The 27,147-nt window shown below is 38.9% G+C and overlaps 1 protein-coding gene across 6 annotated transcripts in view; it reads left to right on the forward strand.

Annotated features, from left to right (window-relative positions):
* ATXN7 (ataxin 7) overlaps positions 1 to 27,147 on the forward strand; it is an 89,054-nt gene that overhangs the window by 47,694 nt on the left and 14,213 nt on the right. For 5 of the 6 annotated variants that reach the window (XM_074879036.1, XM_074879037.1, XM_074879039.1 and 2 more), the window contains one exon: positions 1,543 to 1,647. The exons of the other annotated variant lie outside the window; for it this stretch is intronic. In XM_074879036.1, coding sequence (XP_074735137.1) covers positions 1,543 to 1,647 — 105 coding nt within the window. The remainder of the gene's footprint in view (positions 1 to 1,542; positions 1,648 to 27,147) is intronic. 6 annotated transcript variants of the gene reach the window in all.

Below are 27,147 nucleotides of genomic sequence, written 5' to 3' on the forward strand. Positions count from 1 at the left end.
AAATGAGCAAGACTTGCAACTTAATGAAGTGCAAATCAGATTTTTTTTATTTATTTATTTGATGTAATGTCAGTTGCAAAAAGGTGCCTGTGACTTAGATAAGTGTAGCTCTGATCTATCACAGCCATGTCAGATGTCCGTTGTATTTGTGTCCAACTGCAAAATCCAGTTGCAGCTCTTATTGCAGGTATCATGCTTAATTTTGATGTAGCACTAATAAGGGTTTTGGAAAACCTGGGGTAGACCTTATTTTTTAAAGAAAAACAATTACATTTTTATGATGAAGATACTACAAAGGGAGCCCTTAATTCTGGAAGCTGTTCGGTGTGGATACGTTCTTTTGTCTGCGAGGAACAAAGTAGAGTCTGTGGGGCTCTACAGGGCTGACAGCGTCATTCTGCCAGTGGTTACCTTGTATTATGGCACATTCACTCTTAAAATGCAGCCCACTCAATTTATTTCATAATTCCATTCCAGTAATGAACAAAACCATGGATGTTGTTAAAAGACACGTAGACATATTAGTAGCCTTAAAACAAAACTCTGGGGTCAGTTCTATCACAGAGGTAAATAAGTTTAACTTAATTTCTAAGTTACTGCTAAGATAGATCTATTGAGTATTTTTTTAAAGAAAATAAGTTTTCTTATATCCATTTTAAACCTTTAAATAGTGTTATAGATCCCATAGCCACATGTTTGGCAATAATGGATTTATACTATTATGTTTGCAGTTTCCTATTTTTTGTCTTCTAATGATTGAATAACATTTTTAATTATATAAATGTAATATACCTTTAAGTTGTGTAGTAAATGTTGTATTTAATGCTCCAGTAGTCTCTGAATGCAGTTTTAACTGTTAAACAATATTCTTAAGAAACTGTATTCTTAAAAACAAAATTGTAGAAACTAATTTTGTTAATAGAAGTCTGCAAGTATGTGTGTTATCTCTGAAATCCACACATGCTCTGACATACTGTTATCTCTATTTCTCTCTCTTATATAGCTGTTACACAGATATCTGGCAGCAGATGGCTGGACTATAATGCACTGTTAAACAAATAAAACCATTAGGCATGTAATACTGCCTGGTAAACAAGTGTGTGTTTAAAATGGTTTAAAAAAAAATAAATAGAAAATAAAGTTCATTTTTTAATTCATTTAATGAAATTGGAATAAAATCCAAACCCCTTTCAGAATACAGAAAACATCCCCTCTTATGTTGTGTTTGTCATTTGAAGTCAGTCTTTTTTTATTACATTCTTGCATCTGGTATAAGATAATCAGTCCTAAATCAGTTTTCTAATAGATGTTTTCTACAAGTAATCGCTCATTTTACATTTATCTTTGTAGGAAGATTTTTGCTTTTGTAATATTCCAGCACAAAATTATCTATTGCATTATATGCTCTTTTTCCCTCATTTTCAAATTTGATACAAATGTATTAAAATTATGATTCAACACTAGTGTCATGGCTCTGTAATTAAACTGTTTTTCAATAATTGTCAGCAGCTGAGAGATGCCATTTTGTCTTTTTGTTTTTAGATATGCCAATATTTGGTCTTTGCCCGGCTCATGATGATTTCTATTTGGTGATGTGTAACCACTGTAATCAGGTCGTAAAACCACAGGCATTTCAATCACATTATGGTAAGTGCTTAACTATTTTTAATAATTAAGGGTGAGGTTAAATCAGGATTAAGCCTGGCAATTTTTTTTAAATTGATGGTGCATAGATCATTACATTATTAATAATGTCAAAGAACATAACCTGTGTTTAATCATTTTCTATACATTGTAATGCAGTTACATAAAGATCTTGTTCCTTTTCATTTTTTAATGCCTTCCTGAAATGCTGCATACATTTCAAGTTTCAAATATATATAGTGTATTTCACAGACAGTATGTGTAGTGTGTTTGTGTCCGTGTGTTTCATTTCTTCTTGTGTATTTATATAGATTATTTTTACACGGGTTCTGTTACAGTGTGAACTGTGAACTTGAGCTAAAAGCTAAGCTTACAAATTTTGTGGTAAAACATACTATGCTTCCAATGGCCAAGTAAGCTTATTTATTTATTTTCAGAAGTATCAATTTGTGTTTGTTTTACTGGTCAGGTGGTTTTGTATATCAGCTGTTCTAGGAAGCTCTTGTTGTGTTGGTTGGTGTTAGCCAGTGTTTATAGAGGACTGAGAAAATGTGAAGTGCTATGCAAGTTCAGGTGCTCAGTTACATCCTACAGACCTAACTGGAGGAGGTTGGCAGTTCTTTTCCACACTCCTCTCAAGACTAGAAATTAACCTCAAACAATTTCATGCCAGCATTTGGATAGGAGGTTTTTGGTGTTCAGCTTTCTGTTTCTTGAGAAATTCAGGAGATGTTTTCTGACCAAGAGCTAATAGAGAAGATGGACAGAGCATCTTCTGAACTACTCCTTCCTCCCTCTCTGTGGGTGTATTTGTATGCGTTCCCTTTTTTTCTAGGCCTGTGCACCTACTGATTGCCGTGGTGTTTAAACGGATAGAAGGTGCTGGATATGGGTAGGGAGCCTCTTCTAGTGTTGAGAACAAGGGATAACTTTTCTTGCATCTTAAATAATCCAGCCCTTTGGCAAGAAAAGATATTCTCACTACTGCTGCTTCCTAGAGGCTGGGAAATGGTCTTCCTATGCTGTGCAGAGGGTGAACTTCTTATCCTTTCCACCTCTTGTGTGTTTTTGTGTTATAATGCCTTATGGATAATACCCCTATCCTTGCTGCTGGATTCTGCAGTTGTGTTGCAGAGTGTCTCAGAAGAATCCGAATAGGTTTTGCAACATAATTCTTACTAGTTTGCTTGTTATTCTGTAGATGGCAGTACTAATAAATTTTTTTTTAAAACGCACAGTTTTGTGGGTGTAAGTCTCCCAAGCTGTAGGGAGCCAGAAGAAGAAAAGGGCATCAGCTTTTCTTACTCTGGTTGCTATAAGCCTTTCTTCTATCAATCAAGAGTAAGTCCACCCCTTGCCAGTGTGATTCCTCACCTGTCATTGAATATCAGTTTGGGATGTCCAATAAGTCCTTCTAAAATATCATATTAAATTGGTTCTGACAGTTAAAAATACATTTATGGGGGAGGACTTGATGTTACCCAGTTCTGAGTGTGTTGGTATATTGAATCTTCCACCTTGAGGTCAGTAATATGGAACTGGCTCAGGTCGGTAGTGATGGAGAGCTGTGCGTATCTGCAGACTCTTTGGGTTGCCTTTCTGAAATGAGCGGGTGGTCTCCAAATACTGTCTGACAAACAGGTATCTGTACTGTAGGAATCAGTATCGTAGCTGTTGGCGTGACAGCCTTATGGGCAGGCTGAAGAAGCAGTTCACAAACTGAAATAGGTATGGCGTTGCTTTTTGACCATGGACGTGAAAACATGGGGTGTTGTAATGCTGCTTGTACCAGTGTTAAACTTGTTATGTGAAGTTAATTCAAACTCTTCTGTAAGCACTACTTGCAGTTTAAAAGGGAGAGAGCGAAGAGGGAACTACAGAATGAAGGAAGGGAAAATATTTTAAAAATATGGAAGAATACTAATGTAATATTCTCATTCTGTATCACATTGTAGGAGCGTGATCTCTAAACATGAAACTTTCTCTAATGTAAACCTTACATCAGTGGCAGATTCATACTTTGAGAGAAATGTAGGAGGAGGGTATGGAAATGACAAGGTTATTCTTAGTACTTCTTAAACCCATTCTGAGCAATGAAGATGCTCGGCGAGGACTGCGGTGTGCAGAGGAAACAGGCGGGGTCATTCTGATGAGAAAAACAGGCTTGGGTGGGGTGAATGTCATTAAAGGACTTTAGTTTGCCAGACTAATAGCCTCAGAAAGGTAAGAAGGCAGACTTGGTGATTTAGTGTAGTGTTAGCTCTCATTGTTTTTTATCAGCCTTCACATTCTTGAAACCCTTACGCAGTTGTCCCTCGTTTTAGCAAATCAAATGTGAAAGCTGATAAATATGGTGGGTGATTGATTACCAGGCAATGGTGTATTTTTTTTTTTTAACACAGTGTACTTCAGGAGAAGGAAATTGCTGAAGTCCTCAAAACACACAGTTCTTTTTAAAACAAAAGGTACACTATCGTGATGACAAGAAACACTCTTTGGATTCATCAGTCAGTTTCCCCTGAATTAGGTCTTTTATATGTGGCATTATTTCAGGGATTGATAAAAGAGAGATTACTTCAAGTTCTGAAAAATTGCAGTGCATCAGTGAACCTTTTTGTGATGTTCTTGGTGTCTTTTAAATTTATTTTTAATTGTTACCAGAGAAATAGTAATCTCTTAAAATATTCTACAACTCCTGGTGGTATGTGTCGCTTGTACTTGGTGTTCTTTGAAACTTGTCATGTGGGATTTTGTTTTCTGAAGTAGCAGAATATGCTCTTTTAAAATGTCACTTTTGTCAAAGGAAGGCTAAACAAGCTATTAGCTACACCTAATGAGCTAATTAATTTCTTCCAAAGCATATTCATGATAAACTACTTAACTAGGTAGGCTGAAAGTGCATTGCAGGACATATGCTGGCTTTTTTCCCTGGACCACAAGTAGTCAGAAATAATTTAAATGTAGCCTTGTTCCTCAGAATATTTGACCTTTTTAGTAAAATACTTTATTGATAAAATTGCAGATTTTTTTTGTATGTAACTGATACTTTTATATTTCATGGGTTTAACTAGAGGAGATGTTAATTCAGAATTAAATTCTACTTTTTGAGGCACTCTAAGCATGCATTTGGAATATGAATTTCCATTTTAATAATTTATTCTATACTGTTGGTATATATACTATCATTGATTTGTAAAATTTGGTGATGAATTTTGGTATGCATAACACCATGTGTAGGTTAGTTTTTTAAAGCAATCTAATATAATGAGATATCTGAAGTCTGCTACTGGTATTTCCTCTAGCCTGTGTACAGCAGCTGACTGTCAGTACACTCGAATGGTTTTACCCTCTTGGCCCCAGGGGTCAGTGATGCTGGGGATCCGGTGGGGCAGGAGCAGGCCAGCCAGCCGAGGAGGAATTGTTTCAAGACAAATCCTCTGTTCTATCAGATCTCAGCTGCTTCATTTGTGGGGCTGGACAAGTGATTCAAGTCCTTCATTGCTAGGATTCTTGCTGCTGCTTTTTGAATGGTTATGGTTTCATGGTGTCAGCATCTTCCTTGGGTGGCTCAAGGTAATTCAGAGGTGAAAGATGGAAAAAAGGTATAATGTTCAGGCATTCAGTCTAGTGGGTGGAGTACCTGAGATTGTTTTCTCTGAATAGATCATCATGTAAGCACAGTATTTTTCTCCAGCTGGAGTATTTTTCTACACTCCAGGTGATCATGCGCCAGCCTCTCCAACTCCCATGCTACACAGACCCTCTCTCTGTATTTAAATCAGGTATATTTCTTAAGTCCCTGCACAGTTTCCTCTCAATATATAAATTCTTACAGTAAAAATGACGTTGTCAAATTAGAAACTGTTGCGCTCCTAAAGACAGCGGGATGTCCCTGTGTCCCTTTTATTTCCTCTCTTCTTTCTACGTAAACTTGCTAGGTACGGTTCTTGCTGCACAGAAAGATTGCTCTTTGAGAAAGCCATTGCGACAGTTATTTCAGGTTGTTCATGGAAAACCTGAGGTGATGTGGTTTTCGGGCTGTATGACCTTTTTTTGGTATTTCAGCCGTTCCAGGGGTTTATTGCATCTCCTTGTGGTTATCAGCCTCCTGTCTGAGGAGAGCTGCTTCTCTGCACCATCTGGGCTGCTTTGTGGCTCCAAGAGAGGAGATAGCTCAGCAGTGTGGAAGCAGTGTCAGTGTAGAGACATGGGGTTTCTTCCCTCTAATTTTTCCTAGTTTATTTGCAGAGTTGTTTCCTCTGTGCCTCGGTTTCCATGGGGTTAAACTCTCAGCAATAACAATGAAGGCTACCTGTAAAACTTAAACTGAGAGCGCCTGTGAGTCATGTAGTGATTGTGAAAACCATTAATACTGTATGTATTGGAAAGAGATGATGATAGCGTGTTGGGCTGTTGAGTCATTAAAAAGCTATGTCTAGTGTTTTGATTAACTTCCATAGGTTTGGCGTGCAGTGGCAAAGGTGAGCAACTGCTGTGAGCTTTGCTTGCTGCTGCTCTCTGAGCTGGTGGGGAATCGCTTAAGCATTGCAGTTTCTGATCAGTGCCTGTTTAAACCTGAAGCATAGGATTCAGAAATGGGATAATAATACCAGATTTGGCCACCTTTTGTGATTTCTGGGAGGTTGTGAGATTGGAATAGAGAAGGTCATCACACAACCTTATACTCAGGCTGGAGAGACTCGTAGGGCAGATCCTGGCAGTAGAGAAAGAGATGTTCACTTGTGTTACTTACTTGGGTCCATCCTGCAAGTCAGTGTAAGGTCTCTCCTGAATCTCCTTCATCTAATTGTGTAACCGTACTCCTTCCTCCCTCAGCCAGTTCTCACACCCACCTTTAGTTAGCAAGTTTTACTACTTTGGCTAGTCCTAAGGGGTTTTTTTGGTGTTGGTGTTAAGTGCTTGGATTTGGAGAGAACATGTGATATTTGTTGTGATTTTTAATTGGGATAAAAGATCCGTTAACTGTCCCTGCCAACATGCTGTTGTATTTCAGATGTTGTATCATACGTCATTTAAGTATTACAGTCTCCACAGCATTACATAGTTGGGTTCTTCTGATATACTGTGAATTGAATATGAATTTGTCCTACCCTCTTTCTGTTACCTCAATTTTGGTAGCAGCTAATTGTTCTGAAAAATCTGACCACCAGTATTTAGTATTTTTAAGTTTTATTTTTCGAAGTTGCGCAGATGTTGCTTGTTTAGAATAGAATAAAGTGTTCAGCATGAATTACAAAATCAGAGAGAAAGTGTCTGTACAAGGCAGCATTTGAAGCAGATAGGAAAAGAAAGGAATGTACTGAATCTTGTTCCAAAGCCATTGGACCTGAGGATTGGGGGGTTGTTGTTTGGTGGGGTTTTTTTCTTTTGTTTTGGGGAGGGGTGGAGTGTGTGGGTGTGGTGTTTTGGTTTTTTTTTTTCCGCTTGTAGGAGATTGGCTGAGCTCATCCGCATTTTGGAGGGATAAGCCTTCATTATGGCCTGCGTACTTTTGCCAGCAAGCAATTTGTTTCAGTAATTAAGTGTCCACTGTTCGCTAATGTCTTTTTAAAGCAGTATGAAAACGTTTTATATAAATCACAAGAATTTTCTTGGGTATCAGTAATCTTCTGTAGTCGTCTAATAACCAAAATAAAACTTGAATATTATGTGGTGTGTCACAGATGTGCTGGAGTAATCTGCCAAGCATATTGCCAAACGTGCACAGGTGGCATTTGGCATATTATGGCTCGAGTTAATGTATATGATTTAACAAATTATCGTTGGCAGCTTCAGTGGCTTCTGTTTCAATACACAGTCTTCTCGCAGTAGTTTGCACAGTCCCGATTCCAGCAGTTGGATCTTAGTCTCCGGGTCCAGCAACAACTAGTTTAATTTCTTGGCAGAGATTTGTGAAATTCTGTAGCTTTTGCAAGAATCATCTTGGCATATTCCCAGAAGAGAATGGGCTCAGAGGTTAGCACGGGATTCGTTTCAGAAAAAAAAGTTTCAGCTGATTATGTAGTTATTTTGAAATAATGCATCATTAAGTAAGAAAGTATTACCACCTGGAAAGAAACTCTAAATATATTTTGGGCTTTGAAATGTGTACCCCAAAGCCATTAGCTGAATATGAAATGTGCCATGCAGATTTTAAGGAGCGATGAAGTTAGGCGCTGTGGTTAATTGTAACATCATAAACGGTTCACATGCAGAAGGTTATTTTTGTAAGCGTAATGGCTGTGGTCTTTGTTTATTACATGAAAGCATAGGGAGTCTGTTTGAGATGTTGATGGCAGTTTTCTAGTAAAACTTCCTCTTTCTTTGTGTGTACATAGATTTGTCAAGCTCTGGTTGAAGACATAAAGCAGTTTGAAGTATCAGCTAACAAAAAAGGTGATGTTCAGCTTCAGAATTAAAAAAGCAATTGATTGTTCAGTTTACCGCTTACCGTGTAATTCATGTTATTCTACCTACAGCACTGTGTGTGCTAAAATATTACAAATTTAAAGTGCTTTGGTGTGCTTTTGGCTTTTCTTACCATTGCTTAGCGTGAATCGATTTTCATGCTGTTCTGTCATAGCAGAAGACCTACAAGCAGAAATCCTTATGGTTTATTACTGGCTGAATAGAGAATACTTTTTTTATTCTATTCTTACCAAAACATTAAAATATTTAAGACAGGTCTAACATACAAAATTATGTGAGGGTTGCATGAAAACCCTGCTCCTTTATAGTGATCTCTTTGCTAGGTATTTGGAGACTTCTCCCTTTTCAAGGTAAACATTGACGGGGAACGAACAAGTGGAAAGAAACTAAAACGAAGATATTTATCTTTGTGGGAAAAGAGGAAACAGTGCCATGTTCACTGTTGCTTACAGAAGTAGTTGTTCACCAAGAGAAAGAAAGTTAGTATGTTCATCAACAGATTGAAGTAAGATCTGAAGAGAACAAGTAGTTCTAATAAAAAGTAGCTGTTGAGTGTATTTTGACTACAGCTTCACTTTGGAGGAAGCCAGCTGGGATGGTCACATCAGGACCACAATTAAAAATGATTGACAATGAGAGAGTTAACTGATCTAAAAGTCAATGTTAAGTTTCATCATTCAGAACGCAGCTCTCATAACTATCATTTCACATTTTCTGCAGGTTCAGGGAAGGCTGTTCTGCATCAGCTTTCGTGCTCCACATCCTTGGAAAGTTTCCTTCACAGCTAAAAGGGCTCTTTTTAACGCCTAAGCCACTCCTTCAGGCTGGAGCTCAGCCAGAGGAGGTGGCACGCATTGCGAGGGCAGGCCATGGGCACGCAGGGTTTGGCACGCAGCCCTAAGCTGAGTGCGGAAGAATGAAGCTGCAACCTGTTTCAGAGCTGGGGAGGTGGAAGGAGCCTGAATCGGAGTAAAAAAGGGCAGGATTTGTGCTGTTGTGGAGGAGAGTTGGGAATGTGTCAGAGCTATTGAGATGTGAGCTTGGGTGTTGAAGGGTGGAGTTAGGAGTAGTTTAATTTCAAAAGCTAACCACATGCAGATCAATTATTTATAAGGATTTCTGCATTTATTTTTGGGGGAGAAGTATATATTCTCATGAACTGTGTAGATTATTCCAAGAACTGCAAACCTCAGATGAACACCACAGCTCTTTGTGATTCCAGGGAGAAGTATTCTGGGAAGCTTGTAAAACAATGTTGCGTATTGAACTGTCACAAAGAAAATAGTTCGGGTTGGTTTTGCGCTTTTTTTTCCTTTTTCATGGAAGCATATCGTTTCAAGTTGCACAGACTGTACCCTCTCACCCCACCAGCCGACTCTTGAACAACTGCCGCATTTGGAAGAGAGAGGATTTACACATAGTCTCTCTTTCTCTGCAAGCACAGCTATGAAGGTCAGATAGGAAATCTCATCAGTAACCATCAGTTTACATTAATTTTTTTGCCAAGACACCACTGCTCCCAGCGCAGAGCTGTGCAGCACCTGGCTGGGGCAGCAGTGCCCAGCTAGTGCGGGCAGGAGGATGGCAGCTTTGGCAGGGCTGGTTCAGCTAGAATTAAGGCTAGAATTAAGTGGTTTGCAGTCTGTGTGTGTGTCTGAGGAGGGGAAAGAGAGGACACGAGGGAATAGCTAAAAAGGGAAATGTAAAACAAAGAACTTAAGGAAAACACATATAAAAAGAAATAAAGACAATAAGGAGGAAACTAAATAAGGAAGATAGGAGAAAATGACCTTGGAGGAGAGAGAATGAAGTAGGTACAGTGCTGGTTTTATTACTCTGTGTTGAGGGGAAAAAGTAGAAGAAAGGAGGAGAGGTTTAACAGGGCAAAACAAACAAAAGCTTTTTCACTACTTTTACCTCTCTTAATGTTTTGGCAACAATGCTGTCAGTGTCATTTGTGTAACATTATGGCATTCTTGGATTTTGCACATTTTGGGGGCGGTAGGGGGAAAAACATTGTGTCCTACTTGAGACACGTCTCCTGGATTTATCAGACGCTGACCATCAAGGAAAGAGGTGGATATGTGGATGCATGTACACTCATTAATAGGTCATCTTATGTTTGTTTCCTTATACATCCCTTTTACTGTTTCTTGCTCAACTTCTTAAGTTTATTTAAAAATTCTCATTTTCTGTACTCTAATAATTTAGAGAGAGAATAGGATGTACGTGTAGCTTTCAGCAGCTTTTGCAGTAAGAGGAATGCCCACCAGCTCTCTGCAAGTGGAGAGCAAAGGAGGCAGTGTAGTAGATGGAATGGTTCCCCATGCTGGACCTACATAAAAGCAGTGTTTTGTAGGAACTTCTTTATCTGCTGCCTCAGGAGAAGTAGGCAACATTCTGAAAGCTGTTTTCTCACCTAGAGCAATAGTTCACCAAATGGCAACCAGGCACGTATGTGAGTGTTGTGCTTTTGGATAAACTTGCGACAATATTGCTCTTACCAAATTAAAAGAAATCTGTAACACTTTTTTTTTAGGCACAGCTACAAAGTAGCTGCTACCTAGTTTAGGCATTGTGTCAAGTAATTTTCACCTGTTACTTATTTACTCATTTTTTATTGCCAGTTTGCTGGCTTTTTAAAAACAAAGTTGCAGGTATTAACATGATACTGCTTTGTTTTTTTTTTTTCTTCCAGGCAATATGATACACTTAAAATCTAACATGTGATACATGTAAAGTCTAGAAACTGTGTTTTTAAGGTATTACCAGAAGAGGGAGTGTATAACACTTTGTATACAATGAAACCTGTAAGTTTATTGATGAATAGCAATCAATAACCACATGATTTATATAATAAGTTAAAAAAAAAAATAATTGCAGCCTGAAATTCACTTTTGAAAGAGCACAATTAATGACAACTTTTTAAACTCCTCATTAGGCTTAATTCTGTTTAACACTAAATAATTATATCCAAGTAATGTAAATGGCCTTGAAGTCAATTCAGATTCCTAAATATTATGTTGTGTCTCCCTGTAACAAAGAGTCAAACAGCTTTTCAATATCAGTCTTGGATTAGGTCTTGCAGTACGCAGCTCTGTAAGAGCTCCATAACAATGTGAAACTTGATTACAAATATCTTTAAGGAATGTAAAAAATAACAGATAAATAGGATATGAAATTTTACATAGGTCTATGATACTATTATTGACTAAATAGGCCATCATTAGATATCTCAGGCAGTAACAGCCCAAATGCTTCCAAACCCTGTTATCTGCTATTGATGAAACAAAACCATAATGTAGCGCTTGTATAGAAAAATCAGTATTTTTACTCTATAATTTATGTAGATGTTCCTCCAGCTGTCATGCAGCAGGGCAACAGGTTAATCCTTCGAACGACAGCAAAATGATGTAGCAGAAAAAGCCATCAGTGTGTCTAATATGTAAACTCCTGATAAACTTTGCCTGTTCTGCTGCCTCATACAAGTTCTGCAGTGTCTGAGAGTGCTGCTGGCCACAAAGATTGCAATTACATTTTGTTTCCCCAGGTTATATTGGAGAAAGAAGAACCATCATCAAGAGATTCTTGTCCTCTTTTCTGTTCCCCATGTTGGCATGAAGCTCTCACTGCTTTGTAAAGGACACAATTAGACCAGGCTCCTGGAGAGTTGAAGCAGTTCCTACATAACTTGAGTTTTTCCTCGTTGTTTGGCAAGATTGACAGAAAATCTTTAACTCACAATTCTGTATAGAGTTGCTTTTCATAAGGAAGCCTTCTCTTTTAGCCAGATCACCTTCTTATGTTTTTACCCCATAGGATTTTCTTCCTCTGCCAGGCAGAAGTTGTATTGTGCCGTGTCCTCTATGTGTGACCCTGCCGGTTGCAGAGAACCTGTTTGTCACGTCTGGCAGTGGGAAGAGCCCTAGTTTCTGCAGTGCATTGTGGCTAATTCTGTGGATTAGGCAGAAGGTGTACCCCTTCCAGTGTGCCCTTCCACCTTTCAGCCTGGATCTTTCAGATATTTGTGGATTATTTGTAGAGCTGGATTTGAGCTGATCAGAAGTTTTGTGTGATATACTTTGATAGTTTTAAGAGCTGTTCATTATTGTCCATAGATATTCACATGGAATTCATGGCTCCTCTCCTTGCTAAGAGGAAAATTGGCTGTTTCCTTTGTTACTGCCTGGCTGAAGTCTTCATTTGAGTTTGTGAGCTAAGCATTTTGATGTTCTGCTGTATTAGGGTGAACTTAGTGAGGTAATTGTTTTCCCTTCTTTCACTTTTCTAGATCATAATGAGAAGCCTTACAGTACTCTGTAAGGCTCTGGCCCTTCTCGTCATTGGCATGGGACTAGCTAGCACTCATTTTCTTCAGTTTCATTTTGGCTTACAGCCTCTGACAAGCCACATGTAACCATGTATATGCCTGGAAGCATGCCATGTTGGCCCTTTCCTGGCCTCTAAGGTCAAAAGAAAGGTTTTTTAACTGCCGCAGTTCAGTCCCCTCCCTGTCACAGTGCCATGTACTCTTTGACCAAAGGTCGTTATGTGGGTCACAAATCTATCCACCAGCAAGCTTCTAAAAATACCTGTGACTGCTTTGATAGCCGTAGAAATGATATAAACCTATATATGTGCATAGTATTGCAAGGCTTGATGCTCATATCCTGCTTGTCACAGATTGAGAATGACAGCTAGTGTCACTTAAATTTGTGGGTGACCAGTTCCTTTCTCAGTCCAACTGTCTGTAGGGTTGATCAGTGTTCAGAATGAGGATGGTCACTGACCTTTAGGACCATACATATCACCTTTTTCTGTGATCACAAGAATGTACCTGGGGAGGCTGGAGGCCTGGCAGACAGTTAGGGCATGCTGAAAGCCCTGACTAGCTCTTGGGCCGCTTGCTATTTCCTCTGCCCTGTCCCAGTTGTCCAGGTGGCAGTGGTCCACAATGGCTGTGGCTGTATGCTTGAAATCTAATGTACTAAATGTCTTTTTCTGGTTTGGCATAAGTCTATGTAGAAGCCTTCACTCTCTGTGTGTACGTACATGCTATATAGGTGGCAGTTTTATTGTGTATTTCTAGTATAAGCAAGCACGTTGTAAGTGGAGTTGATACTAAGACATAAAATGCTGTCACTTGATTGTGCACCAACAAACCTGTCAAGTTGTTCCTCTCTACTCAGTCATCCATTTTATTTTGGACTCGCTCCACTTTTCTGAAACCTGAGGAACATCTAAACATGTCCACTTGGAAAAGAAAAGAAAACACCAAAATCGGAAATCTTGCCTGATACATTTGTGTTTTCTGTAGCATGTAAGACACTCTCCAAAGTGGCAGCTGCTAGAGACAAAAGCCGACCCATTTCAAAATCCGTTGCCCCGTGGTTATGGAGGTTCTGGGAATTTCATTCATAATGGTACTTTGGAGAACTCATTTACAGCTTTAGAAAAAAAAAAAAGACCCACAAGGCCTTAAATACAAGTCAGTAACACTACTTTATTTTGCTGCTCCCTTTGCTAAGGCTGGTTTCATGGTGTCACATAGCACATGGCAGGGTTCTTTCTGTGCACCCCCCACAGCAGCAAAGTCAGTTTTCTAAGTCACCATGCTGGAGTTCTCAATTGATCAAGTTTGGTGTTGGCTCAAGGCCCATCATTCTCTTCCTTCCAGGAAGAATAATAATAGTAGCCAGTAACCAAACAATCTTTTTAAAGCAAAATATTTACAACAAAACCATTTTAGACAGTACTAAATGTAAACATAAGCAGGCTGTAGTGTAAGCAAGCCCAGCTTAAGCAGTGTTGATATCAATCAGATAAAATTCCTTGGAAGTCTAAATTTTTGTATGTACCCCTCAAAACTTGTAGGAACTAGCAAACTAATCATTACTGCAGCTCACAACCCAGTTCTTTGTCATCCCCAGTTACTTAGGCCTCCAGCCTGTTCCCTGGGATCAAGTCACACTTTTTTTTTCTTGCTAGTCCTCGCTCTGTTAATTGCTAGCTTTGGCACAAGAAGGCTTGTGGTTTGTGAGACTGTCAGGTCTTTGAACGGATGGTTTTGCTCTTTGTTATGGAGAGAGCAGATGGTGCAAAGGCTCGAACTGGGCGGTCAGGAATGGGGGAGAGGGCAGGAACACTTTTTGCTGTGGCAGTATTAGCTCGCACCAGCCAGCTTAAAGTGATTGTGAAATTGGTGCCTGAGATTGCTGAATTTTGAGAAAGGATAAATGAGTTGTTTCGTGTGCAGTGGAGATAATGAACCCTGGTCGTCGTGGCTTTGTCCTGTGTGTTTTGCCATCGCTCTCCCTCCTGTTACAACACCTCCTGCTCTGTGCACATACATAGCTTTAAGTTTCATGTCATGTTTTGCCTTTTTTTTTTTTTTTTCTTCTGACTGCCAGTTTAATAAGACATACACATGCCACAGGCAGGCTGGAGTGTGCACATGATGACCAGCCAGCGAAGATATTCCTGTCTTCTGTAAGAGCACTGAGAGGTCCTACCTTTGCTGTCTGAATGCTGATTTTAATCCTAATGATAAACCCCAGTATCTTTAGGACCTCTCTCAGCAGGGAGTGGGAGGGCATACCATCTCAAAATCCAGCTCTTTCAGTTTTCTTTTAGTTAACCTAATTTAAAAATACAGAACACTAAAACGTAGACAAGTGGAAGAAGACATGGTAGAGCTGCATTTATCTCACTTCACAAACTCAGACAAGAAAATACAACGTAAGTAAAAGAGTAAAAATTTCCTAGCCAATCTTAAAAACAATTTTCTCAGCAATGCAAAATGTCCAGAATGCTTGAGGTTGTAGAATGAATCCCCACCCCCTGGCATTTCTTAACATTCTGCGGTACTCATTCATACTAGGCAACTACTGTATGTGTGTGCATAGTGATAGCATCACAGATGATATAAATTATCTTTTCAGGTTATGTGCTCAGCAAGGAAATGAGGAAAGGAGGGGGTTGATGCTGTTCTTTACGTTATCTTGAGGAGTAGGAAGCAAACTTACTTCCATTGCAATAGTTTCAACACAATTCAAGTTGTCTTTCTTGAATGATCTTGCAACACCAAAGACCTGGAAATGAGGTTCTCTGCAGTGATTCATACTGAACTGCTGCTCTCCCTCCTGCCCTGCCTGCGCTGTCCTGATGTTAGAGCAGGAGTCTTGTCCCTTCAGCCTTGTCCCCTAGGAGCGAGCAGTGTGTGCAGGTGTATGTCCCTTTGGGTATATATCTGCACAAAGTATTACCACAGCTTGCAAGGCTAATTTTAGGCCTCTGAACTCAGATATTAACTGATGGCATAAGTGTTTATATTGAATCTAATGTTGTTGGTGTTTGGAGGAATTTTTTAAATGACTTTGAGTAGTGTTGATAGAAAATAAAACTTAGAACCTCTTGCGATATTTAGTACCAGGAAAAGAACTTCATAATTTCATTGCCTTATATAACGAGTTGTTTTTACTACATTAAGTAAAATTACTTTTGCATGTCAGAGTACACTTGCAGCACGTGATTTAACTGAGACACACGCACAATCTGTTTCAAGGTGAAACCCCATGAATGTTTACTGTATAAAGTTACTTAGAAGCCTTTGGTCATTGGAAAATAGTAAATAAAAACAAAGGTACAGATTGAGACAGTTGGCATATATGCTGCTACTATAACATAAGCAAGCATAAAATCCCTTTGCATTCTCTCTCTGCCTTTGTGTGCCTTCCCGTGGGCCGTTGCCATTTTCTCCCTGTGTGAATGTACCGTCATGCCTCTCCCTTCCATTCTAGCTCCTGCCTTGATGCCCAGCTGCTGGGGAGTCTTAGCAGTTGGGTTCTTTGTCCTGGCTCTTACTCAGAAGGAAGACAGCTTTCAGTATTGTTGCATGTGGGAATTAAATTGCCTGATCTTGGTCGGTTTATTTGTGGAGCAAGCAACAAAATAGAAGTTACTTGCCCTCTTGGTCCTAAAATAAGAGTGGGCCAAATAAAAGACTAAAGAAGGATAAATTCTAGCTTTTAAGACGACAAATACATCAGTGCTGGTTCCCCACATAGTGGTTTAAAGTCAAGAATTTTGTGAACCGCTAAAATCTCTTGGAGACTTACCCAGTTTTAATTATGGGTGTCATGTAGAAGAGTGTACAACAGAAACAAATCCTCCAAAAATATGGATGCCTCTGGTACCAATTTTAGCGATGGAAGGAGATATGTTTTAGAAACAGCATAATCCAAAGAAATGTCTTTGTGTTCCTGAGTTGTCCTTAACAATTATTGGGTGGGTGACATGAGCTGTCAACTTCTCTTGAAATTCAGAGCAAAACAGAAGCTGGTTGCTGTCTCGTATTCTGAGTACATAGACATGGGAAAGTTAGTATTTGTGGTTTAGGATTCAGTATTCATTTCTAAGCTTGTTAATGGGAGCAGGAGTCTTCATGTTTCTGTATGTTCCTTTAAAAGAAGTAAACACCAACCCAAACAAAACCAATCTGCTGAAATGGTGCTCCTTGCTTCTGTTAAACCCTTCTTAATGAAAATAAAGTGGTATGCTAACACACTGATACTAATACACAAAGGCGTTTGTACAAGCCAACTGCCTTTCCTCTTGGCAACCTTTTTATTTTAGTGAAAAAGTGTTTTGCTTGGTTTTAAAAATGAATTTGGGTGTAATTTGATAAGTGAGGAAAGACCAGAAGTTTCAGCTTTGATTATGATAATTTAAAATGAGCAGAACCCACAAGCTGTTTCTGCCTATTCTTTTTTGTCAACAGATACACTGTAATTTTTACAAGTGATTACTTAAGAAATGGTCCAGAAATTAGTAAGTTGGTAAAAATTAGATTTTGGTATCCATGCACTGACTTTGGGTGGAAATTGGACCTTGATGTTCAGACCTCAGAGTCTGGAAATTTTGGATGTCAAGGCCTATCTGGAAGTTTAGGATGGTAAATGCTGGAGTGAGTTTTTGCTGCTGGAGAAGCACACCAGGAGTGTCCTCCAGTGCTGTGCTGGGGTGGCAGGGACCATGTCCCCTGCGCCACCAATGGCCCAGGGATCTGCAGCTCTGGGGATGCTGGGTGCCCCCAGGCTGGGCGATGCAGCCGTAGGGGAACCGTCCCAACGTGGACGTGCCATGGCCACAGCTGTATCTGACCAGCACCAATGCCACCTCTGGTGCCCATCAGCACAGCAGACTTCTAGGTAAAACTGAGGCTGGCCAGAGGCCCAGGGGTGGCTGTTTGCCGCAGGGTGCCGGAGGCTGGCCTGGAACCCCAGCACCGGTGGCAAGGTGGCCCGGTGTGGACGGTGGTGTTGCCCACGGGTGTCGCAGGACCTCGACGGAGTTCAGAGTGACACGGATAATCTCACAGCGAGGGATTAAGCGCTGCAAGCGGCCCGCGTGAGCCCTTCTGAAATGTCACCGGAGCGGTCTGGCTCGACTCCAAAAGCAGGCGGGTGGTGAGTTCGCCACGAGCGGGGGCAAACCAATGAGCTCTGCTCCACGCCATGCCCCACAGCCCCTGCTGAGGTCATGCTGGGAGCTGGCTCTTTTCTCCAGAGCTGCAGGGCCAGCTGTACGAGTACCATACTGGGGGGCTGTGGGAGGCGGCCTCTGCTCCCGAGTTGTTTCCCTGCAGAAGCTTGAAAATCCCCAAAAAGTGCTCTGAAGCCACAGCTCTGATGGGAAGAGTGCAGGGAGAGAAAATAGCAATGAAAACGTAGCTGATTGCAATCCTCCCAGGCCTCTAGATAAATTGGCAGCTGTTAATCAAAGTGTTAATTAAAGAAAGAAACTATTAAGAGCATGTTCGTTTTAGCTTGTTTCCCTGAGTGTGCTCATCCGTGTAATTTATAAATCAGAGGGCAAATACATTCCTTGTTACGGCTCTGCGGATGGCTGGGCAGGATGGTCTGTGCCGTTATATCTGGGCTTTGGAGGAAATGGGAAATGCAGGCACAGCCTGGATATGTGTCAAGTGCAGTTGTGTTTTTATTTAAAAGGTTAAACTTGCACAAACATTTTAGTTAGCACATCCTAATTACAGCATTGCTCCATTATTTCAAAGTGAAATGTGAAAAGGCTGGCTTATTTAATTCGAAAGGCATTACTGTGCAAGCACAGTAGGTTCGTGCCCTCGTTTGACTGTATTAGTGATTTCTGTGAGACTTTACTGTGCTAATGCTGCAGTAAAATTTTAATTAGCGTATAGTTAACGTGGTCAGTATTTTTAAACATGAAAACGGTTGTTTCGTGCCAATTGTGATTGACTAGTGTTAATGAAATAAGCTGTAATGATCCTTTTTTATAACTCAGAAATTACTAATGCCTAAAAATGTTAAATCAGGATCTGACTTAGAACAAGAAACCAAATTATTTATTCTGGTTTCCTTTTGTGTTGCAAATTGAGTATTTATGTTCCAAGAGATTTCAAATTTTGAAAAGTTACTCACCTCTTGAAACATCTTTTAAAAATATTGCAATTCACACTACCACAGGTTTGCTTCTCATCTTGCTTTTCCATCCTGAAAAAGTTAAAAATTTTGTCTTTAAAACCTCAGAACAGAAAATGAGGTGTTAGCTGTGCAGGCAGAACCCCAGCCTGGATTCCTCGTACTGTTCTCATTTCTCCGTGAGGTTTTCCTGCAAGTGGGCACTGCCCGTAGGTATAAAGGCCTTTGTCCTGTTTGCCATGGGGAAGCGCATGAGTTGTTCCATCTATAGAGTGTGCGTGGTCGGTACCGTACGTACGGGGACAGAGGTGAGAGACAGGTAACGTCAGAGATAGTGATGGGAGCTTCCTTCTCAGCTCCCTCAGTCAGCGTTTCCACGTCTCAGCTGTGAGCATTAACACCTCAGGGAAGAGGGGGGGGCTGTTGTAGTTGGCTAGTTCTGAGTAGACGTGTACATGTTTATCTCTTTTAATCTTACAAAGCTTTTGTATTGTGTGACAGTGGATGTCAGTAGTCATGCAGTATGTGAGAAAAATATTTGTGCTCAATGTCTTTTTCCCCCATAGTTTCTTAATGACAAAATCAAAGAATGTGATTTACTTAGCTGACACTACTATTTTTGTGCATATCCTGTGATATTTTCCCTTATTCCCCTGCTCAAAACAGAGTCAATTCACTCTTCTTGATCTCTTTTGCACGGAGAGCTTTCCATTTCAAGGCCTTTTTTTATACCCATCTCCAGAACTTAGTTAGCCCTTAATCCACTTTGTATTTTGGGTCACTAACAGCTTTTAAGCAGGTTTTCAATGTCAGCATTTTTTTTTTTTTTTTTTGTGTAGGAGCTGAGTCTGACAGTCAACATACAACAATTAAAGTTTGCTGCACTTAGAGAAATAGCTACAGGGGAAGACATTAAAATTCCTGATTGTGGCATGAATAGAAGCATTAGCAAGATGAAAGCTAGACAGGCATTTGGATATGTGAACTCATCTGAATACACTGCACAATATTATAATGTTATGTGATAAGGTCTTGTAAGGAGTGTTGTTGATGCTGAAGGGGAAGAACATGGTGTTCAAGGTGTAAACCTGATTTCTGGGTAGAAAATGGACAGAGAGAAAATCAGAAATTAGGTGGTGGTTCTTCCCTTAATTCTTTATTCCCACATTTAATAAAGAATTGTGCTTTCAACACACAATTCTATTAAACTTCTGTTTCCTCAACTTTTTATTAAACTTTAGAACAATGTGGGGTATTTTTAATTTGCTTTAGGCGTGTTTTTCAAAACTGAAGCTTTTCTTTAATGTCATTCAGGGTAAGCATATATAAGACAACAGTTTTCCAGCTATATTTTTGAGGAAGCTGACCCATACTGCATCTTGGTACACTGCTGATCTGTACTAGCTACCTTTGTTTGACTCTCTTGTTTATTACCACTGTGGCTTTTCTGAAGTTTTTTCCAAATAACAATTTTTTTTTAAATAGCAAAAGAATGCTTTATTCAATACCTGCTTTTTAATCAGTCAGTGCAGGTATTGTCATGTCGTCAACAGGCTACACAGAGATTAGTGCTCATAATGTGGACATTATAATCTCCCCATGGCCCGATTACCATCTAAGACACTCTGCTGTCCTTCCAAAATAACTTTGCAATATTTATATTCCAGTGCTTGACAGATTTACAAGACAGCTACTGACCAGAAGGGCCAAGGCCAGTTCCCTGGTGACAAATCTGTCCTTTCCCACACCTCTTGGCAAGTTGGTCAGGAAAGCGTATCAAAAGTTTGATCTTGGATATTATGCCTGAGTCTTTTTGAGGTGTTAAAGCTCTTGTGTTTGGGTTTATCTGAGCAAAGAGGGGGATGGAGAAGGATGGGTAAAACATCCTTCTCTGGGTGATGAAGCGGGACCTCCCAACAGTTGGTCTCCCTGGCTCCATTTTGCTTGTGGTTCTGCTTTGTGAATAATGGAATGTCCTGCCTCTGTCAGTTTTCCCATGTTGCTCTTGAGAGTTTTATTGGTCTTCACGGGGCTCTGAATAGCTGAAATAAACCTGATGGGAGCATCCCTAATTCAAGTTTGCCACTGCACGAGGAAGCTGTATGACACAGCAAAACCCTAGTCTGTCTGCAGGCTTGGTATGACAGTTTGTATTGGTTGATGCTTCAAAAGTTATTTTGCATCTCTCGGTGGCAAACCGCATGTATTTTAGAGAGGAATTTTAAATCTTGTGGAAATTGATTACAGAACTACTCACATGCACCGAATACAAGGGGTTTTGAGAGGGTTAGTAACAAATATGGAAAAATGGAAAATCTAGCTTTAGTAATGTACAGAGTTGTGGAGAGGCAGCAGTGGAGAAAGGGATTTACTTGAAGGTTGTTTATTCAAATATATTTTAATGCTGCTATTTTTTGCTATGTTCATAACAACTCTGTTTGCAATCTGCTCCTCGCTCTCCTTTCTCTGGTGGTAATCTTGGAGATCAGGGGAGGTGTGCTGGGTTTGGGGCCATTTTGCAGCAGTTAGCATAGTGAAGATGGACATTCCTGCTCAGTTAGTGTTGTGCTATTAGAGAATTACAATACCATCCTGGCTACACTTGTAGTTGTACTGTTTTTAAAAGGATCAGTCAAATACCCTAAATTATAGTTATACGATCATCTCCTATTTGAAATATGATTTTATAGTATTGAAGTTGGCATTCAGAATCTTACTAGTGAAAATGATCTTTTTCCACTCCTCCCTGTTCTTTTCAATGGCAGCGAGAAAACTGACCCTATTTACACAGAATTTCATGGTCCTTCAACATATTTTGCACAGTGATCACTTGAGAGTGGATTTTGATTCTTGAAAGTAAATCTCTAGGAAAATTATAAACATATGTATTTAGAAATCAGAAGTCAAGTAACTGGTTTCACAGTTTTAAAAGTAGCCAGTGCTTCTCTATAACTGCTGTAATGCACAAAATAATAATAGCTAGCATTTGCATTCTGTTTCTGTTCAGATGGATGCGGTTAGCTAACTCAGAACACCTCTTGGGAGTTGAGTAAATAATTTACAAGTATTCAAATTTAAATGTTAGGAAACTTCAGAAACTTCAAAAAGTGGCACACCTAATGCAGCTCAGTGAGGCTGGGGAAGACGAAAGCCAGAATACTTCTCAGAGGATGTTTTCCGATTCTCAACTTTGCTCACATTTCCTATAAGTGCTCTGGTAAACCTGCTTTTAAAAACAAACCAAAGTGAAAGTTGAGCTAAAATCCGTCAGTCTAGGACTTATGGACTGATAGGAAGTAGGTTATGTGAAACTTTTAGTTAACTATTACAAACACATCATTCAAAATGATCAGTGACTTTTGGTTGCATTGAAGTTTGGATTTCATGAAGAAGATAAGTGTGCTAGACCATCATAAACATCCAGATATGTTTTATTTACACGTCTGAAATAAGTGTGAATTACTGTGGATTTTGGAACTGGAATGATACACTGAAACCCAAATATTTGTATATAGGAGAGCTTTGGGTTCTGAACTGAGCATTTGTAACCAAAGCATATCTTAAAAAAAAGTGAGTTTTCATAATAAATCAATGCACTGTAGTTAAGGCATAGCCATTGATATGCTTCTTAGGGAGACTTGTAGTGGGTGTTTTGGAGGTGATTGACAAGGGAATGGTGCAGGAATTCATACCTGGAACAGTGGGACCTTTGTCCTGAGAACTGGACATCAGAGTGGGAAGTAGACACATGAATGCTGCCGTTAAACAAAGGTGCAGAAAACAGATGACATGTAAAGCTTACTGGTGATACAGCCCTCATTTGAGAAGTAAAAATGTCCTAGGAACTGACATAATTTTGGACCATACTCAGTCATCAATTAGAATGGTCTTGACATATTTGCTTTATTTGACTGTAGGCTTCAACAAAGGATTTTCTGAGAGGAAGATAATTTTCTGAGTTCTCACTGGAAGAGCATGAATGTTTCATGGCGCTTACCAACCTGAATCCTCCACAAATTGCTTTATGTGAAAGAAAATTTTAAAGGGAATTTTAAAAATCATTGATCTCTATAATTATGTTTTGCTCCGTAATGTATGTCTTCAACTCAAATTCTATCTTTTGTCCTTAAGAAGGTGATTTTATCTTCTTGGGTATTAACCACCTCAATGTAAGACTTTGAACAATGCTGTAGAATGTATGCAGTAAGGTGTAATGTAAAAACATATAAACCAGCACATTTTATATCTCTGCTAGGCAAAGCAAACCTGTTAACATACCAAGTTGTAGAGGTGAACTCTGGGTTTTAAAATATATTCTTCAAAATTGTCTAGGTATTGCATTTCAGTGGATTTTTGAGAAGAGACACATTTTAAGTAAAGTTTTGTCATTGTAGCTTAACAGCCTCTTACTACCAACTGTGGTGGTATCTACACAGGCAATAGAAATATTCTGTACTGCAGTTGCGTCGAATATTTTTTAAAGTGAGGAAGTGCAGGACATAAGGTTGTATTGGAATTGCTAACTTGACCATAGTCTGTATAAAAGATATTATATAAACATAGTTCTTAGATAAATAGTTTATACCTATTACAATTTATAATCTTGAAGAACTCTGGTCAAGATAAGGAAGACCGTTGTGGTAAGTGTAAATACGTAACGCAAAGTAATGCTTACATATGTGCCACCCTGACTTGCATTTGGTATGCTGCAATATCAAATTATACACTTTCTTTTCTTCCCTTTCTCATTTGCTAAAGTGTTACTTTTCTGTGAATGGAGTGCCATAAGCATACATGACTATCAGTCACATTCTCTTTGTGGTTTTGCTAACACTGAGTGATAAACAATAATATCAGCTGCCAGTTGCAAAGCAATGTTTTTTTATGAAATAGTAAGAAGAATTTTCTCTAGAGACATGACAGATTGTACTGGTGCCAATCAAGCCCTGGCAGCCTGTCATACTGATAGCTTGGACTCCATAAATATTCTTTTCTGTAACTTTCTTGCTGGAGTGAAAAATATAACTTTGTTTAGATGCTGTCTGTTCAGCTAAGAGTATAAGTTTAAACACCACACAATGGAAGATGGAGTGACCTCATCCTGATTTACAGCACAAACAGAGCTGATGGGATGATTAAAGGAACATCAGTGGAAGATTAAGGCAGAATCCTTGGTATCTCGGCCCTGTGATTAGAGCAGGATAATGAAGCAGCAATAAGAGAGTGAGCAGCAGATCAAGATCCCGCACAGGCAATTGCTCCCAAGCAGCTGCGGGCTGCCAGCGTGGCATCAGAGGAAGAGTAATTTGCCTGCTATGCCCATGATTGTTTTAGCTCAGGTGTTTCTCCTGTGAAATCCTCATGGATCTAACTCTTTTGTTTTTTCTTTGTCATGGTGCGGTCAGAGTGATGGTAGATCAGAGCACAACACAGGTATTTGGGGTAGAGCCACAAAAGGGATTTTAGTTGGTTGCTGAGTAAAATCTGGAGCTACAGTGAGGTGCCCTTCCACAGCAGTGTCCCAGTCTGTGTTCTCCTGTCATGTCATGGATCTGATCCTTCTGGAGAAATTAGAAGATCAATTACTCTAGAAATTTAATAGTCATGCTGGCAGAAAATGAATTTTATCCTCAGATAAAAGATGGTTTTTAATATGGCTGTACTAAATGATTGCTCAAACGACAAGTCAAACAGTAGCTCAGTATGATGGGGAAAAGAAGTTTGCATTAGGTTGCATTTTTATCATGCTTATACTTTAGGTGAGATGGATATATGAAATAATAATTACTTAGTTACCTGTATGCTTTGTTTCAGTATACACAGTTAATTCTGTAGTCTGAATGATACTCTTACACCTAGGCTAACCTATGTTAAAACTGTCTGAATGTTAACTAAAGTTGCAACGTATTGCACCAAACTAAACTTGTGTGTGTTTCAATGGGTGTGCTTCACTTTTAATGACGGCTCTGCTAGTGCTGACACAGGTCAGTTTGACTTTTTGCCCCGTACTTACGTAAGAAGTCTGTATAAAAAAATGGGTTTATGAAATTTGATCTGTACATCTTGTATTTGCTGCTCAAAGCTATTAATTGATGCCCAGAGAGAATGAACAGCACAAAACACTTCCTAGATTTTGGGAGCTAAATGTAGACCTGGGAGGAACATTTTGAAAAATAGTAAGAGTATTGTTACTCTTCTTTTTTTTTTTTTTTTTTTTCATTAAACATACAGCAAAGAAAGTAACATTTTATGAAAAACAGAACATTTTTCTCTATAAAAGGATATTTTATTTTATTTTAATATAGAAATAAAGTTACCGATTAGTTCAAGTGTTTACCCATTGATGGAAGAATAACAAGTTGTAGCCAAACATGGTGAGAAGCTTTCTTTTTTTTCTTTCTCCTTTTTTTTTCTTCCCCTTCCAAGTTACTTTTTTGCATTTTGTCAGAAATTATTGCATGTTTAGTGGGAAATAGACAATGGAAAACAAGATTTTAAACCCAAGGCAATTGGCAACCAGACTAAGGGCCAAATGAAGCTGTTTATTTTTTTTTTTTTAAAGCTCTTGAAGAGATTTAAATTAGCAATATCCATTTTATCAGGAAGTCCTGTGTGCTTTGGCAGTATGCGTATATAATTCTTGCTCCACCGTAAGTCCAGTAGCACACAAACTATCACTGTATTTTCCCAAATTGATAGTTCACAGCTATCCCAGTCATCAAGCCTTTGGTGGCATGCCATCTCTTTTCACAGCTTTCTAACTCTTTACAGCCTTTGTCGTTAGGGTCACAAATATGCTATATAAATGCAAAGATATTTAGGGAGGAGTTTATTTGTTAAGATTTAGTGCTGAGTACAGCTTTCATATTAGGTCAGATTCTACCCAGTGCTGTGGGATCAAAGAAGACTTTCAGATTTTTTGTCCAAAGCCAAAACTTTCATTTTCCTGATATTTAAAAAAACAAAACCCCACCCAAATGACAACACCATGCCCTGCCCCCCCCCCCCCCCCCCCCCAAAAAAATTGTCCCTATTTTAGAGTTTAGAACCATGTTACACAGGTGCAGTATTTGAAATATCACTTTGTGCTGTAAAAACAGTCATGACATTAAAAATGGGTTTTCTTTCAAGATTTATGTGAAGAGAAGGGACATGAGTGCTAACTTTTAAAATTCAGAAGCTGAACACCTGCAGATAATTATATTTTAAAATGTTTTCAGGCTGAGTCAGTGTTAATGGCGAATGGGAACTGTGTGAGATTGGCAGATGATTAGTCAAATTTGTCATTATAATATGCTTAGCATAATAAGCATGGTGGTCTTGATTATTCAGTGACAGTTTGTGTAGTAATTTTTCCATTAAAAGACTATGTCAGTCTGTCAATAAATACATTCATTAGATCAAGCATGCCATGCTTAAAACATGTCTGATTTCAAAAATAGTATTAGCTTTCTCCAATAAGACAAGGCATCAGTAGTATTCAGATGGTTTACAAAACAGACCTTAAGCTGATTTCACTTAAAAACATGGATTTTATAAAAAGACTGAAACATTATATATAATCATATCCTAGTAGCAGCCTTATTTCTACTTTTATGTAAGTCAACACAAAACAGGTCTAGACAGGTTATGAAAAAATAGCTGAAAATTCTTATGTTGTTGATAAACTACACTAGTTGTGGTTACGTATAGGAGTGAAGGTTTCACAGACTTAGTGTTATAATGTCTCTTTCAGAAATTGTCTCAAAATTCTAGAAAAATTTAATTTGGCTTTTTTTGTGTGTGTGTTCCAAATCATACGTCTGTAGGATGGGAATTCTCTCACAGGTAGACTGTAATCTTGATGTATGATCAGCCGTTAGCCTTAGTTCTCTTAGGTCAACTTCTTTGATTATCAGCAGTCTAAACCACTTTCTTTTTATATTAACTTACTTGTTTGAGACTGGTGCTATGAAACATTCATGCAAATAGTAGTCAGTGACATCTCAGTTTAGTACGAGAACAGTACCAGTTAAAGTTCCCAGAAAATAAGTGTTTGTATAATTTAGATTAATAGCTGAGATTAATATTTTGTGTAGTTTATTCCTAATGATGGGATGCAAGGAGGTACTTGTGTCTTATTTCTACTCCCTTTCTCATCTGCCTGGTTTTCTCCAAGCAAGTAACACCCTCTATTCCTTCAAAAAAAAAAAAAAAAAATCAAAACAAACTCCCAAAGATTGCGTTAGTCATCCACTGGTTTATTAGAGATTATTTGTAACTATGATAAGAACTTGGACTTTGAATTTTCTAAATATACAGAAGGTGGAAGAGTATTAAGCAATTTTTCTCATTATCTCACAGAGTAATCTCACAGGGTGTAGCATCACTGAACTAATGGCCCTCAAATAGTAACTTATCGGAGCTGCTCAGGGATTCTTGCCATTGCTATAAAAAGACATTTGGCAATAAGCAGTGTATCATATTAGAAGCACGGCCGTTTACTAGAACAGAAATATGCTGACGTACTTCACTTACAAATTCTTCAATGGCATCTGGCTCTAGAAAACTAAGTAGAGGATTTTGAACATCACAGATAAACTAGTCATTTTAAATACTATAACTTTAAAGCAGT

The sequence above is a fragment of the Strix uralensis genome, chromosome 10 (genome assembly GCF_047716275.1).
Source record: "Strix uralensis isolate ZFMK-TIS-50842 chromosome 10, bStrUra1, whole genome shotgun sequence".
In the NCBI taxonomy this organism is placed as follows: domain Eukaryota; kingdom Metazoa; phylum Chordata; class Aves; order Strigiformes; family Strigidae; genus Strix; species Strix uralensis.